Source organism: Galendromus occidentalis, unplaced genomic scaffold, assembly GCF_000255335.2.
Source record: "Galendromus occidentalis unplaced genomic scaffold, Mocc_1.1 scf7180000077086, whole genome shotgun sequence".
NCBI lineage: Eukaryota > Metazoa > Arthropoda > Arachnida > Mesostigmata > Phytoseiidae > Galendromus > Galendromus occidentalis.
Genome location: NW_003805074.1, coordinates 2,002,491 through 2,016,750, shown reverse-complemented (window position 1 = coordinate 2,016,750; position 14,260 = coordinate 2,002,491). Strand labels below are relative to the sequence as shown.

The following is a 14,260-nucleotide window of genomic DNA, read 5'->3' as shown; positions in this document are numbered from 1 at the left end:
GGTGGTCGCTGCCATCGACTCCTCTGAGCCTGCAGCGACTGCGAGCTCAATTAGATCGCATCGCTTAGAGCGGGGGCGGGCCTCTCACGGCGGAAGGATCGACGAGCACCAATCCTCTAGCTTACAGATTCCAGCGAGGACCCCAGCGACAGGGTCATGGAATCGGCATGGCTCGGTGCCGGTCCTACGTGGTCTCTGAGCAAAGCCCCGCCGCATTCCTGCTCCGAATCTTCATCGGGGGTACCGGCTCGATCCGTGAGAGTAGACTGTCTCTTGAAGCCAATCATTTTCAATGATGACCAGGCTGATTTTCACAGGGATATAGGCACTTTATTTCAATCTAGACATTTACGGCTGCAGCTCCCAGCATCCACGCAGCACCGACAATCAATGTGGCAGCTTTCATCGAGTTTCGGACAGTTTCGAAGAATATGCTGGGGCTCATATTTCGGGCAATATTCTGAAAAGGAGCATGCGATACTGGTTTCTTGGAGAATCACTGGACCATCGAGGATGAATAATGCCCCCAAAGCTCGGTCGCATCTCCGAACTTGACTTCAGCATACTAATCACTCTCTCCGAGCTAAATTTCTAGAATCTCTCACCTTCAATGAAATGCTCGGTATTTTCTCGCGAGCATCTCATTCCAGCGCATTTTGACGGACAACAGAAAGATCCGACATCGATGTAACAGTCAGAGTTCGATGTACATGGTTTCAGAGCTCGATCTTTCGCTATGCCGGGCTCGAGACACGTCATGTAGTCAACGGTCGGGCATAAGCCAAGTTTTACTATAATGGAAGAATGAAGAAACAGAGCTGAATAGGATGCCTGCTCGTCACACTCGAGAACTTTCGAGCAAATGCGTCATGGAATCGGTTCAGGGTATCGAGGAACTCACTTGTCAAAGTCTGCTCGTCGGTGAGAGTGAATCCTTCCTGAGCGTGCGAGAGCCCAATTATGAGCGCCAACGAGAGGATGAACGTCTTCATGGTTCTTGAGCGTCGTCGTATTCTTCGACTTCTCCTTCACGGTGCCCCGGCGACTCTCCTTAAAAGATCACCCACTTCAAAAACTCTGTTTACGGATTCCTCTCTCCGCTTTTCTCGGTATTGAACTCATTGACATGAATGGGGTGTGAATAGTCGGCGGAGAAGCAAAACGACGGTCATGCTCATGCGTCACCAAAAGAGGTCTCCAATGACGAAGTTGCGGCCAATCCTAGAGCTCGACGGCCTTCCCTCGCCGTCGCGCACAGCGTCGATTACACGGAGCGATTACTCGAGTAAATCCCCAGGATCAATTATTCGTCCGTGAGCGAAGTCGAATATTGTTGTTGAGCGAGTCGATGATCGGTTGCGTAGCCTTGCAGGAGTGTACCTATTTGACTATCATAGGGGAGCCGTCAGTCTTCCAGGGCCCTCCGGAGAAGAGTTCCGGAACGGAACGCCCTGCGGGATACTCACGATTGGAAGTTCGTTTTCGGGTGTGTTTTCTTTCACGGAGAAGTACTCACGCGGTACCGATAATGAAATGCGTCAGAGTGATGCTTATGAGCGACCGCGCTCGATAGGAACCGCTCTCTCTCCGGGGAGCGTGGATGACCTTCGTCTGACTCCCATTCCGGAAAATAATGTTCGAGGAAAGCGATTCGAGAGCGCGGTCGGTATTACCTAGCCGAGTGGGGGAACTGGCTTACATCCTAGCTCTCCCTGTCGGTTTCTCTCCAGGTAGCGCTTTGTCTCAGGTCGACTCGCAGCTCATTCGACGGAATCTCTTGGAAGGGCTCCAAATCGACCTTTCGAGCCACTCGATACATTTCCTACCAAGGTTGGGGCTTCCAATGGTACATAGGCTCGATGGATGGACAGCTTGACTCATCTGTCTCAATTGCATCCGAGACACCGAATTCAAGAGAGAGAGAGCGATGAAAAGCGACGAAAGGTGCGCACAGCGTCTGGGGAGCTCACGCCACGCCGCAGCCGGACTCACAAGACGTGGTCCGCACGCACACTGTGCCCCGGAACTGGGAATGCCTTGACCTCTGCTTCTGAGAACGGTTCTTCTTCCGGAGCAGCCAGTCCAAGGAGTTGCGACCCAACAATCGAACGGTCAGAATGCTGGGAAAACGAGCATCATTTCTGAGAGGGATCCCGCGGTATCATACAGGCATAGAGGAGGAACCGGATTTCGTAGGCCCATGACCCGCGGAAATTATACTGGACATGTTCATAGGAGGAAATCGATTGTTCTTCTCGCATCGACAACTCCTTCTGGGGGAGGTTTCGACGGACAATGTTAGAGCTTCCCAGACCTTAGTGAACTTTCAAGCGGATCGAGCGGCCCAAAATGCTCGCTGAAAGAACCCTGAGTCGACCAGGTCGATCGTAGAAGGAACGGTGGATGATGCGTCCTCTCGATCTCCTCGGAGTGCAGACGGTTTAGATACTCCGACACCCCCGAATCGAAAGGAATACATTATTTCTCGGGAGAGATGCCTTGTGAAAGCTTGAATGAAATGAGCTTCGATAGAGAAAATCCCGCTCGTCGAGATTCCGTCCGACGTTAATCAGTCGAGTGGAATAACTCGGTATGATTCAAGATATCATCCTAATCCACCGAACGCAGTCGATCATCTATTTTTAAACAAGGATTTGATGCGGACGTCAGACTTCCGAAGAGTCCTTTCTCAATTATCTGTGTGTGCGTTCGAACGTCGACCTTAAGTGCCGTTCGAAAGATCGCTCTCCGACGCGCTTGATTCTGTCAACTTGGGACAATCATGAGGACTATTTGTTTCGCTCTATTATTCTCACTAGGAGCCCTGACCTCGGCGGATGTACTGAGTTTTCTCGAACCCAGAGAATCGGAAGTGGTGAGTGTTAATCGAAAAAATGTCTTTCGGCTCCGGAATCCGGGTTTCGGAGGCGCAGATGTTCCCTTATGAAGTACCCATACCGTCATTGGAATTGAATATCTGCATCAATCGGAGCTCTTTTCCATGCCAGATCGCTGTAGTTGAAACGCTCGTCAATGAGGAGGAACTCAAGGGAAAACCTCTAGCTGTGGTCTTCGTGACGAACCGTTTTACCGATCCCCATGCCGATGCTGTGTCCCAGCTGTTATCGGGCCGATCACAGCCTGTTTCCGTGTTCATTGCCCCTGAAGGGATACTCAAGGACGTCAAAGGAGGTAGATATCCGCCACATTGTGCTTCCGAACGCACCCAGAAAGAGACTCAACTTCGGAATTCTGTCCTATCCCTCAAGGCACAATACTGGTTTACCGCGATGGGCGCAGAACTTTCTACCACGGTATACGTGACGCCGCCACAATCTTGAATTTCGTCAAGCTCATCGATCAAGCCAGGATGGTGGCGATCACCAATAAGATTGATAAGGTAATTCAAACAGGTGACGCGCGAAAACTCTCGACTCCATGCTTAGGCCGGCTCCCGAGAACGATGGTGGGAATACGTGAAGTGCCGTCCCTCGGTTCCCCGGAGCAGCAGAGAGCTATAATTGCTGTAAATCTTTGAAGATGGCATTCGAGCGCACGAGGGGAACCAAAGTCGTGGGATACTTCGCAGCCGGTGCAAGTGAGCTCACAGTTTTCGAAGAGGCAGCAAAACTTTTCGGAGCCAAGGTAAGAGAACAGAGGGAAGCGAGAAAAATCTTTCATTGCCTCGATCGAGAGCCTGATCGCCGTCGGTTGCAGGTCTCATTTTTCCTGGTCACAGACGCTATCGTCGCGAAGCATTTGAAGCTGAACGCAACGGGACAGGTACGTATGGTGTGGCTAATGGTTCCACAGCATCGGGTCAAAGAGGTACACGGGGCTCATTGAGTGGCTCTGCGAAGTCTCCCGCCGCCAAGTGCCGAGATTTCTACCGCGGAATAAGCCTCGATGGGCGTCCCGGAATGATTGCGGTCCCAGCAAGTTCTGCCTGGAGAGGAGCAAGGTTGGAAATCATTTTTCTCAATTCCAAATGATTGACGACCCGTTATTCCTCTCGTCAGATCAGCCTCGTTCGCCCCTTCGACAAAACGCCGGTTCAGTGTCCTCAGAATCCAGCCACCCTCGCTGACATTCAGCGACTGATTGTGCTAAACAAGGAAACCTTCGTGAAAGTGAGTTGGAGATACGTCGATATTTTTCCATTCATCGCTCGCTGACTTCTCACGGATGGGAATTTCACTTTTCGACTCCTAGGTGACACCGATGAATGCAAGAGATCCTTCGTTCAATAAAAGCCTTTCGCTCGTACTCATCACCGATTCCAGTCCTCTATCATACCATCTCCTGAAATTGGTGTCCAGGAATCACCGTAATGGCACCACGAAAGATCTTCAAACCCTCTGGATAGAGCTCACGGAATTCCCGCTTATGGATCCAAGCATTTCACCCCTACAGGGACTAAGCGCCCTCCCAGGTATGCTTATCCCTGAACTCGAGTCGTGGTCCTCTTTCGAATTCTTGAGCTGACTGAGCGGTGTACTTCTGGAGTGACGTCGAAATTCTGAATCGAGGTCCGGTCTCCGAATGATTTTCAGGTCTAGGATTCTGGGATCCGATCTCCGATTCCTATGAATGGCTCGATCTTGCGACCCTGAACACTGCACCGAACGATCAGATCCAAGAAGATGCGAATCTGCTCGCTATCCAAACCTTCATCGCTTCCCGTTACCGACCCAACGTCCCATCCATAGATCCAGCCCCAGAAACTGCGAAAATTGAACTCTAGTAATCGACTCGATATTACTACTAATGACGGCATTCCACCGATCGGGAAGATTCTCTGTGCGAAGAGAATCGCGAATTCCCATCGCGAGAGTCCAAGATGTCTCTTCCTCGCATGGCTTCTTCCGGTGATCTCGGTGTGCGATTTCCAGCTCAAATAAGAGGGGAAACGGTTTTCGGCAGCTCTCTGCTCGGGGCATCCCAGACAGTCTGCGGATAATAAAATTGGAAAGATCGCCAAGACTTCAGGTATCCTTTCTGTTCCTTTATTGCGCCCCGTTTCGGATGAAACGGTCTATCGCCCAGTGGCCTTCGCATACGACAGACTAAAATGGCAAAAATAACGGTGTACACTCTAAATACATCACTGACTTCCGTAACATCACTGGAATCAGTATGATCAAGTCGTTGTCCAATCTAAACAGGAATCTGAAATATGGCAGCCTGCGAAGAACTCCAATGTTCCATCGGAAGAGCTCATGCTGTGCAAACCGAGAAAAACTCCCATACAGGTGCGCGGAGCGAGCGATTCGCGCTCGACATGTGGAGAAACTGGCGGCGCTCGTGTCGAGTGACTTTCCGATATGTTCCCCTTGAATCGACCTGCCTCATCTCCTCAGTCCCCCATTATATATTGTATACATACATACGCAGTGTAACAACTCACTTCGTCCAATAAGGAAACGGAAAAAACGTAGACTTGTGGAGTCGAGGTATATCTTGACAGTGTCATTCGTGACTATCCATTCGAGCATCGGTCGATTTGGAGGAAACTTCGCCCCATACCGAGGAGCGAATAGCTCCGTTGTCTGGTGGAGGATTTCGCATCTCTCTGCTGGATTTTCAGGAAGGGCTCTCGTATGTTCGAATCTCAGTTGTGACCGCTGAACGTGATTCAGCCTCGGCGTCACATAGTTTCTTAGAGACCCTTGTTGTAGTAGACTGTTTGGACTTTTCCGTCTGTGATCTTTTTCACTTTTTCCTGGAGGTCAGGCTCAAGAGATGATACCGATATCGAAGCTCTTTGAGGGAACAAGGCGCAGCACATCGGCGTAGCAAAAATCAACATGAGACCAGCGAGACCAACCGACATCGGGGCATTCGCCCAAGGGTAACGAATGAAGAAACCTGAGACGGAAAAAAAAGTTTTTTTCTTCCTGTGTAAGAATCATATGAGACGGTTGAGGACGAAAATATATCTTCCTCTGAAACCGTGGGGACTGGCTGAATCGATAGGTCTTACCTTTCTTCTCGAGCGAATTCATGAATACAGGAGGAATGACCATTCCCGGCGACGCCATTCCAATCCGAGAGAGAACAACCATTGAGATGGCCCATTTCGCGGCGGTCGAGGATTCGCCCAGCTCTTGGCCGTCCTCAGAAGTGACAGCAATGCCCTGAGAGCAGATAATTTGGAATATTGTAGTATAATTCACAGACCCGGAGGAATGGTTGAGGCCTCTATTGTCTGAGGATCCTCTGAGAAATAATATTTTCTCCTACTCGATCCTGGTCCCCCTACCTCTTGAATTTCCCGCATTCGCATTAGAGGAATGTTGACGCAGTTGGCAGCCGCTACCGCCGCGAAAGGCACGAATCTGCCGATGAGTGGCGGCATTTTCCTGGTAAGCGAGTTCAAACCGAGAGCCGTCACTAGAGCTCCCGATGTTGCGCATACGTACGAGAAGGCCAATTGCTCCTTAGGGATCGGATTTTTCCCTGATCTATAAGAAAGGTCAATCTCACACTAGGATATCCACGTTGCGTAGCGCATTCGGAGCTCCATATTCTGATTCATTTCCGGTGAATCGCTCCTGCTCCATGTACAGCTCACTAGCAAAGTATTTCACTGAGAATTCATTCTGAATGTGCTTGCCTGTTCGAGTAATTGACGATCGCGTTGAAACTCTGATTTATCCACTGCCAGAAAACGACCTGTGGGGTTGTCTTGTAGAAAGCCATCATGCAGCCGGTGATCATCATATTCATTGGAACTTGAGCTGACATCCGACCAATGAGGATAACCTTCGAAACAAGTTTTCAGATTAGGAATTCGAATCATGGTTCTGTTCCCTTCGATTCGAGAAGTTCGGCAGGCATCAGACTGTGTGTCAGAAGGTTTGAATCGTCCATCACTGAAACAGGGATTCCCACACTCACTTTCTCGCCAGTTTCGGGATGGAAAGCGCTGTCGTAGATATGTTTACATTTCCACAACTCGTCCGGACTGAGTCCATCGATCCGATCTCCTCGTCTGCAAAGATCAAATTACTCGGCTGAGCTCTGTGAAATATTCGATTATGTACTGCGAGTATAGCAAGCCTGCCTGAAAGTGTACAGACCTGTATTTCAGAATGATATCCCTGCTGTGTTCTAGCTCGACGTTTGAGCAGAGTAGATTAAGGGGATTTGTGACAGTGAAGAAATGCTTCGCCCGTCCCCAGTACGTCGTCTGATCCCATCTGGGAGCATCTATGTTTAAACGCTCGCAAGACATGTCGATGCCAAGCGTGAGCGGTTCACAGAGCGGACTCGAGTCCTAGCCGAGGTTCCTCAGCCCCTGAGCGCTCGGTCACAACCTGATCTGGAATGAAAAAGTTTGACTTGTGACTTTTGGGATCGCACTAAATCGGAATGGACTCTCGCCGCCTGGAATTCTCCTGAGTCGACCCCCGTTTCCGATAACCGACTTCGCGCGGAGCCACGCGACGAGCATTGTCGATTCACATCCTTCCCGACCTGGTCGCAGCACCGGAAACGCCCCCGCTCCGTAGGGAGAAACATCTTCAGCCAGCCCACAGAAGGCGCATGAAAACAATTTCTAATATACTGAGATTATTCAATGACCTTCGAGACCCAAGAAGCTCCTTGGAAAAAACAGGCGACCGCCGCCACCGGGAGCTGATAAGCACGGAGATGAACTTCGAAGTGGACCGAGGACGGATAAGATAAAAGAAGCGAATCTCATGGATAAGATATCTCCGCAAGATATCGACCCCTTCAAGGAGAAGAACTCGCCATCCCGAAAGCTCAAGCGGGACATCGATGTTTCTTCCCTTGTCGGGAAGCCTCTCGATATTCACGGTGCCATGCCATCTGAAATCTCATTGAGCTGAGTTTCAAAACTTCACTAGCGAGCTGAAAGTGCTGGCACCTGTTGCCATCTCTGACATCAGCACCTATGAGATACGGCTTACGAGGAGAATCGCCGAGTGAACGTGGAGGGAAACCCTGGTCTGAGAGTCACGGCTTTGTCATCGAGAAGGCTGCGCTTCCGCGCGGGAAAGCACGCGGTCGGACCTTCGCTCGAATCAGCGTCGTTTGGCAGCGACATATGTATGGCTTGAAAAGAGGATGACAGAATACAACGCACCCAAGAGCACCAGAGACGAACAATGTTGGCGTTCGATGGTTTTTTATCGCGCACTATCTTCAAGATACAACGCAGCCAGAACGATTCAGTGGAAGACTCTCTACTTCCGAACCGTGGTCGGGAGCGAACTCCTGCTCAGGTTATCCGCGAAGGCTCGACAGGGGAGCGCGAAAAAATAAGAAGTCGTTGTGTCGAGAATGCGATGACGGTCTCCCGGTCCACGACACCGCAGACCCTCCTCAAGGTCTATGCAAAGTATTTCACTTGTCTTTGGGGCATTCAGAGATCGGCACGCGATCCTTCCCGATCGTTACCTTAGAAGCACAGCGGACGCTAAACTAAATGAATGAAATGGATGAGAGAGCCAGGACAGGACTGTAAATTTTTTCCGAAGCTTGATGGAGACTCTCTGGAGACAGATATCCGGAGAACCCGTTGGACTACGGCTCGGGGTCGACAAAAATGAATTTCGCGCACTGACACTCACCCGGGAAGGTTGGCAGGAATTTTTCGGAAGTCTGCAAGAGCTTGTCGGCGCTCGTATGGCGCCGATCGATAGACAGCAGCGGCTTACGCTAATATTTTAGAGAAAAACTGGTTTACGCTGCTTCTGGCAGGGACAGTCGGCCTGTGAGTGGCAGTGGTGGCACCGTCTCGCGAAATGTCGGCAGTCCATGCACTCTCTCCGAGCGGTTGGCTTCGCTGAGTCCGCTTCGGGCGGATCCTTCGGGAGATCACAGGTGAGCTCGCTCACCGGCCGCGGTAATCCAACGCCGCCTCCTCCGACATCGCGCGGGCAAAACGACGTCAGGATCGTCCGGTCGCTATGCCCTCAGAAGAACAGGAGAGAGGGAAGAACCACGGTCCTCATCGCGCAGAGTAAAGCGCTTGACAGCCGATGGACTCCATAGAGAGCTGGAACGAAGTGTCCTCGCGCGGTATCCAAGTCTGGTTCGAAACAATGAGGGAATATCAGTCGCTTCTGAGTTTTTCAGAAACGCTCTGTGAACTTCTTGCGTGGCGAGGATTTTCCGCGCGAAGTTCCCCTGACAACACAGGTGATGGTGACGAACGCCACTGAGCGAAGCTTCTATGCCGCGCCTTGTTCCCCATCCGACTACTGTGTGTTTACTTCAAGTCGGAGAGAGGCTGCTTGGTGGTTTCAGAGCTCTTGGAGATTCGCGCCTGTTTAGACTATCCGATCGAGCATCTCAAGGCCGACGTGCCGGAGAAGACAACCGTAGAGCTAAGTGAGTACTCATGAATGCTGCCGCTGATCAGAATGACGCTCCGAGATCGTTACTTCCATCTCTCTGTGATTCGTTCACCATGCGAACGGCGAATAACCGTTCCGAGCCCGTGTGAACTGATTTTCCGAGAACGTACATCTCATTTATGTCATCTATCTCCGGTCTGGGCGTATATGGGCACGCTCAAGAACTGGTCTCCCAGCCTGTTCTAAGCACCCATTCGGAAATCCACCGATCCTGAATGGAAATCTCTGAGTGAGACTCAAAAGCTGTGATGAGGAGTAGGTAATTTTTTCCCTCGCCGTCCGTTACTCTCATCAGGGTGAGCCGGGACGATTACGGTCTCTGTCGATTTCGAGCCCGCGTTCGAGTTTTCAGCCAGGGAAGAGACCTGTTTGTGTTTTTTATTCCCCCTAATCCGGCATCCGCGAAACCTTCGGAAGATGTGTCACTATGAAAATGAGCTCAGGTCGCGGAGCCTAGCGTTCGCAAGACCTAATTTGTCAATTGAAGCAATTATAATTACTTTACAGATGGCAACCTTAGAGGATAAACTTCTGGGAGAGAAGCGAGACTACTATTGCAGCTCATCCGAGGATGAAGACGAGGGTGGTGTCAGGCTGGTCAAGGAAGAGGATCTCAACGAAAAACCCGTCAATACAGTTAAATTCGACCGGTCCTCCAATACCGGTCCGAAAGGTTCGTGACTATCTTTGGAGGACTTCCTGAGGCTCTGCGTGAAATCTTCCGGGCTCGTCGGAACCTTTCCGAATTTCAGGTCCCTCTATATGTATTCTTACCCAGAATATTGTATTCGGGTAAGCGAGCTTCGCGAAAGCCAATGATCCTCTCTTGGGCTCCGTTTGCCGGTCCACTAGCTCCCCTACTCTTTCTATTTTTCCTTTTGCTGACTGAGCTACACACCAGGAAACTTGAAAACCCTAGCCGTCTTATCAAGCGAGAACTTTAATTAGGCGGGCTAATGAAATGAGGGCGATGACCCCTATGACTTCTCCGAGGGTTCGCAAAACTTTTTCTGAATCTCATGGTGATGGGTTGCCGAATCCAGGATTCTGGTCTTCGGAATAATCTGGAGTAATTATATGACAGACAGTCCTCCCCATCCTCAGAGAAGATCAGCCGTATAACTTCAAATAGATCCTCGTTGTTTATGGTCCATTTGGATTGCTCCTGATCGTATGATTGAGTATGGATCGAGCTCTCGCTCAGAAAGCGAACGAACTCAACGAGTTCGCATTGTTCCGACGCTCAGACGTTTTAATGCTAACGGCAGCTCCTGCATCTAGGTGTCGTCAAGGACTACCAACGGTACAAGCAGCTGGAAATGGAACGACGGGTCGAAAATGAAGCCGAGCGTCTAGCGCTGATGAAGAAACTTTCGCTCAGCTGTATGACGAACAACGAGGAGGAGGCCCTGAAAAACGAAGATGAGATGGACGAGGAACTCAATGAGGTTCGTGCAGGCTCAACTTCATCGAACGAACGATGAATGATGTCTAGGGAACGAAGTTCCAAAACTAAGCGCGCTTCCCATAGAGCGGTGTTCTAATCTCGGAATGTGAGTTGCAGCTCATGCTTGAGTATATCTCGCTGCGTATGCAAGAAATGGTTTCGGCCGAGCAGGACACTGAAAGACCCAAGTTTGGAAAGCTAGTCATCATTCAGACCAAGGAAGCTTTCTTGGATGCGATCGACCGTGAACACAAAGATACCACGGTTATCATTCATCTTTACACACCTTTCACTCCTGGATGCGACGCGATGAACGCGTGCTTCAATACCCTAGCCGAGGTAAGATGAAACTCTGACAGTTCCTCTCTCGCTAAAATAGTTCGAGCTCATGGTTTTCTCCACCGATCCCTGTCTGTGAGGAGTACGTGAGGGAAGAATCTGAGTCTTCCACGATTTTTCATGAGTTCCGATTCGGCTCTTTTCTTGTTGACCCCGAACGATTTCTATCATTCATGAACGATGGCTCAGAGACTACGGAACCAATGCCTAAATTTCTCACTCTTCAGACCTATCCATTGCACAAATTCTGCGTTATGTCCACTGAAGTGGCCGGAATGACTTCATTCTTCGAAAACAAGGGCGTTCCGGCGATCACGATCTACAGGGGCAAAAATGTCATCGGTAATTTCGTCAGACTCTCGGATGAGTTCGGCGAAGACTTCGTGTCGACCGACGTGGAATCCTTCCTTATCGAACATGGCTTCCTACCGGATCCTTCGACAGTCCCCAAAATGGCACGCGGAAAGCAGGGAAGTCAAGAAGACGAGGAGGACGCTGACGACGATGATGACGATGATTGAGCGGGAAGTCGAAGTGCAAGCAGCCTCGGACCTCTTGATCGAGAGATCTCAAATTCGAACTCCCATCGAGATTGCGTCTGTCGAGAGTGTACCTGGTACAGTCTTTTCATTGATTTGACCCCAGAATATTCCCTTGCACCAGCAGCTCAGTGGATTACACGCCGTAAACGTACATCACCCTGTATTTAAGCGAAACTGTACATCTTGAACGGCTCATTACAGCCTGCAGTTGATCTTCAAAAATGATTGAGTATTTCTCAGCGGGATGCAGAGGTGTTCGCTGATTCGAAGTATTTCCACCTCTAATTCTCGCTCTGAAGGGTGGTCCCCCACAAACTAGTCAATTGAGCACTCTCTGTGCGCACGTGACGCGTTGGAGGGTAGAGGGGGAACCTTAACATGATTGCCCCCTCCCTCCTCCGACATCTGATACCTACTTGGGAGAACCAACTCGTCGTGAAGACGTATCTTTCGAAATCTTTGCGAGAATTGTCGAGTTTCGATTTTCGAGGCTCAAACTGTAAAATACAAAATAAATAAACCTGTAAAGGAATACGAGCGCCACAAAATTTTCGTATTCAATAAACGACCGGTGATAACGGGTCCGACATAGAGCTCCTCCCCGAGCCTATTTGGATATTCAAGAAATTTCGCCCGATATGCGACCTCAGACATGATCCCACACAGAGAGACGCCGCGACACTTCAGGCGATTCCGAGACATTGTCAAAAAAATATGTTTAACGCGCCTTTCTTCGGGAGCGATCGATTCTGCTTTCTTCGATATGTGGTCGTTGTTCGGCCGTCGTCTAACTCAATGAGACTGTTCGTGGAGACTGCAAGAGTCACACTCTTAGACACCCCCCTTGCCGAAGATGGCAACGCCGAACTGATCCCCAGAAGGCTTCCGCGGTGTCAACAGTGGTGACGGCCTGATCCGCCGTCCGGGTGGGTTTCCGACTCTCCAAGAGGGAGCTTTGGTAATCCCCGGAAAGCCCCAAAACTTACACAGTTCCCATAGACCGAATTCGGATGGAGATGGCGAGGTCGCCAAAGGATCTTTCTCTCCCGCAGCATCACTGCAAGCACAGATAGTCTATCAGATAAAAAAAGAAAGTGACCGTCGCCGTGTTTTCCGCTCCAATGGATCCAGGATTTGGGGTGCCAACGCCCCGTCTCCGCTCCGCACGAGTTTCCCGCAACAAGGAGGACCGCAGAAGAAACCGACTCAGGAGAATCATTCATTCGAAAGAAAAAACATCATTCCATCGGAGTTCCGAGCTCCATCGGGAATTTTTCCATCGGTAGGCAGGGATTCCGAGAATATTCTGGCGGATTCCGGGAAAGGCCCCGGAAAAAAGCCATATCGGGTCGTGGATTCCCACACTGTATCACCACATTGCGCAAGGGGTGGCGAGAAATTTGCTCGACAGCCGCGGTTTCTCCTGCCCACTCAGAGGTTTTTGCAATGCGATTCCAACTTCAATCAGCGCAGGATGCAGTCGCTGTGCTAATCGCCGGGGGCTATCTCGTCATCAACATGAATGAATGCCATGACGCGTCGATGCTGGAATCTCAAGCGATTTATTCAACTTAGTAGACGGACGCGACTCGCATACGCTACCGAGACAATCAGCGAACAAAGTAATTCACTTGAATCGCTGGAGGCAAATCTCTGGTCGGATGGAAATACCCACCCTTTCACCGGCGACGCTTGGTCAAGGCGAGGCGTGGGATGGGCCCGATTGCCGTGACAGACAGTGTATTCAACAAAATAATGATGATCCGAAGCGCGTTCCAGCGCAGGGTGCCGATTGTCTTCCGTATTAGTCTCTCGATTATGCGTGTACGGGGGACAAAACATTGGGTCGTATTTCTGTCGCTTTGAATATTTTCCCTGTTGGAATTTTCCACCGAATGATGCCGTATAATTATACATAGATCCATCAATAAGACGGGGGCGAAGTCTGCAGTCCTATGAATGGAGCTGTCACCGAGAACAAAGGAATGCTTGAATCGAAACTCGTCGTATTTCAAGCTCTACTGTCGTGAATATTCAATTTAATTTCCGCGACACATCCGAGACGGACCAGCATCCACATCACGCGAACAATTTCGTTCTGACCTGGCGAGTGGTGACTCAGAATTCGATACAAACCGCTGCGGCTCCATACCGTTGGCTCTGTTTGGGCGATCGCTCGGTTCTCCGATCAAACAGGATTTCCCAAAGTTTCGCAAAGGGCACTTCGAAGTCCGCGAGGCTTGTTTATCGTGGACGTGACCACCAAGGGATTTTCGCTCGCGAAGAACTTCGTTAGTACCGACCTCATTAAGGTTTGTATTGTTGTACTGCGCTCCAGTCGCCGGCCGACCAACATCACCGGAGGCGTTGATGGATACTGCGACCGAGTCGGATCACTATTGTCGCGTCAACGCTCTTCCGAGTATCAGCAGGGAAATTTGAACGGGCTCAATTCGTCTGATTCCTCCCCGTGATGCGTTCTCCAGGCACGTGTCATTGAAAAATCATCTGATTCGCTTCACTCCTCAGGAGAAACAGAATTC

The 14,260-nt window shown here is 50.3% G+C and overlaps 4 protein-coding genes across 4 annotated transcripts; 2 read left to right on the top strand and 2 right to left on the bottom strand.

The window, feature by feature from the left end:
• Positions 1-322: 322 nt before the first annotated feature.
• LOC100907598 (uncharacterized) lies at positions 323-1,545 on the bottom strand. The gene is made up of 4 exons (XM_003740748.2): positions 1,467-1,545; positions 902-1,050; positions 606-791; positions 323-460 (listed from the first exon to the last, which is right to left on the bottom strand). The coding sequence occupies exons 2-4, from the start codon at positions 990-992 to the stop codon at positions 336-338; spliced, it is 402 nt and encodes a 133-aa protein (XP_003740796.1). The 5' UTR covers positions 993-1,050; positions 1,467-1,545; the 3' UTR covers positions 323-335.
• A 1,154-nt stretch (positions 1,546-2,699) lies between these two features.
• Positions 2,700-4,969, top strand: LOC100907306 (calsequestrin-2). Its single transcript, XM_003740746.2, has 8 exons — positions 2,700-2,875; positions 3,009-3,192; positions 3,270-3,400; positions 3,541-3,645; positions 3,718-3,783; positions 4,020-4,130; positions 4,213-4,432; positions 4,554-4,969. The coding sequence occupies exons 1-8, from the start codon at positions 2,783-2,785 to the stop codon at positions 4,742-4,744; spliced, it is 1,101 nt and encodes a 366-aa protein (XP_003740794.1). The 5' UTR covers positions 2,700-2,782; the 3' UTR covers positions 4,745-4,969.
• Positions 4,970-5,588: 619 nt separating this feature from the next.
• Sfxn1-3 (Sideroflexin-1-3) lies at positions 5,589-8,905 on the bottom strand. Its single transcript, XM_003740747.2, has 7 exons — positions 8,601-8,905; positions 7,083-7,324; positions 6,901-6,994; positions 6,617-6,765; positions 6,263-6,464; positions 5,984-6,137; positions 5,589-5,868 (listed from the first exon to the last, which is right to left on the bottom strand). Exons 2-7 carry the CDS (start codon positions 7,235-7,237, stop codon positions 5,660-5,662), a joined length of 963 nt encoding a protein of 320 aa, XP_003740795.1. The 5' UTR covers positions 7,238-7,324; positions 8,601-8,905; the 3' UTR covers positions 5,589-5,659.
• A 323-nt stretch (positions 8,906-9,228) lies between these two features.
• On the top strand, positions 9,229-12,259 carry LOC100907164 (phosducin-like protein). Its single transcript, XM_003740745.2, has 5 exons — positions 9,229-9,363; positions 9,897-10,062; positions 10,671-10,837; positions 10,954-11,175; positions 11,403-12,259. The coding sequence occupies exons 2-5, from the start codon at positions 9,897-9,899 to the stop codon at positions 11,694-11,696; spliced, it is 849 nt and encodes a 282-aa protein (XP_003740793.1). The 5' UTR covers positions 9,229-9,363; the 3' UTR covers positions 11,697-12,259.
• The last annotated feature ends 2,001 nt before the right edge of the window (positions 12,260-14,260 follow it).

What these genes read in the sequence shown, in the direction of transcription:
- LOC100907306 (XM_003740746.2), top strand. Translation starts at nt 2,783, where the DNA reads ATGAGGACTATTTGTTTCGCTCTATTATTCTCACTAGGAGCCCTGACC. An exon ending in AACCCAGAGAATCGGAAGTG is followed by an intron (nt 2,876 to 3,008) that starts GTGAGTGTTAAT and finishes TTTCCATGCCAG; the next exon opens with ATCGCTGTAGTTGAAACGCT. An exon ending in CAAAACTTTTCGGAGCCAAG is followed by an intron (nt 3,646 to 3,717) that starts GTAAGAGAACAG and finishes CGTCGGTTGCAG; the next exon opens with GTCTCATTTTTCCTGGTCAC.
- LOC100907164 (XM_003740745.2), top strand. Translation starts at nt 9,897, where the DNA reads ATGGCAACCTTAGAGGATAAACTTCTGGGAGAGAAGCGAGACTACTAT. An exon ending in CTCCAATACCGGTCCGAAAG is followed by an intron (nt 10,063 to 10,670) that starts GTTCGTGACTAT and finishes TCCTGCATCTAG; the next exon opens with GTGTCGTCAAGGACTACCAA. An exon ending in TGGACGAGGAACTCAATGAG is followed by an intron (nt 10,838 to 10,953) that starts GTTCGTGCAGGC and finishes TGTGAGTTGCAG; the next exon opens with CTCATGCTTGAGTATATCTC.
- Sfxn1-3 (XM_003740747.2), bottom strand. Translation starts at nt 7,237, where the DNA reads ATGTCTTGCGAGCGTTTAAACATAGATGCTCCCAGATGGGATCAGACG. An exon ending in ATCGTCAATTACTCGAACAG is followed by an intron (nt 6,465 to 6,616) that starts GCAAGCACATTC and finishes CCTTTCTTATAG; the next exon opens with ATCAGGGAAAAATCCGATCC. An exon ending in GAATTCGCTCGAGAAGAAAG is followed by an intron (nt 5,869 to 5,983) that starts GTAAGACCTATC and finishes TTTCCGTCTCAG; the next exon opens with GTTTCTTCATTCGTTACCCT.
- LOC100907598 (XM_003740748.2), bottom strand. Translation starts at nt 992, where the DNA reads ATGAAGACGTTCATCCTCTCGTTGGCGCTCATAATTGGGCTCTCGCAC. An exon ending in CGACGAGCAGACTTTGACAA is followed by an intron (nt 792 to 901) that starts GTGAGTTCCTCG and finishes CTTCCATTATAG; the next exon opens with TAAAACTTGGCTTATGCCCG. An exon ending in TACCGAGCATTTCATTGAAG is followed by an intron (nt 461 to 605) that starts GTGAGAGATTCT and finishes GCTCCTTTTCAG; the next exon opens with AATATTGCCCGAAATATGAG.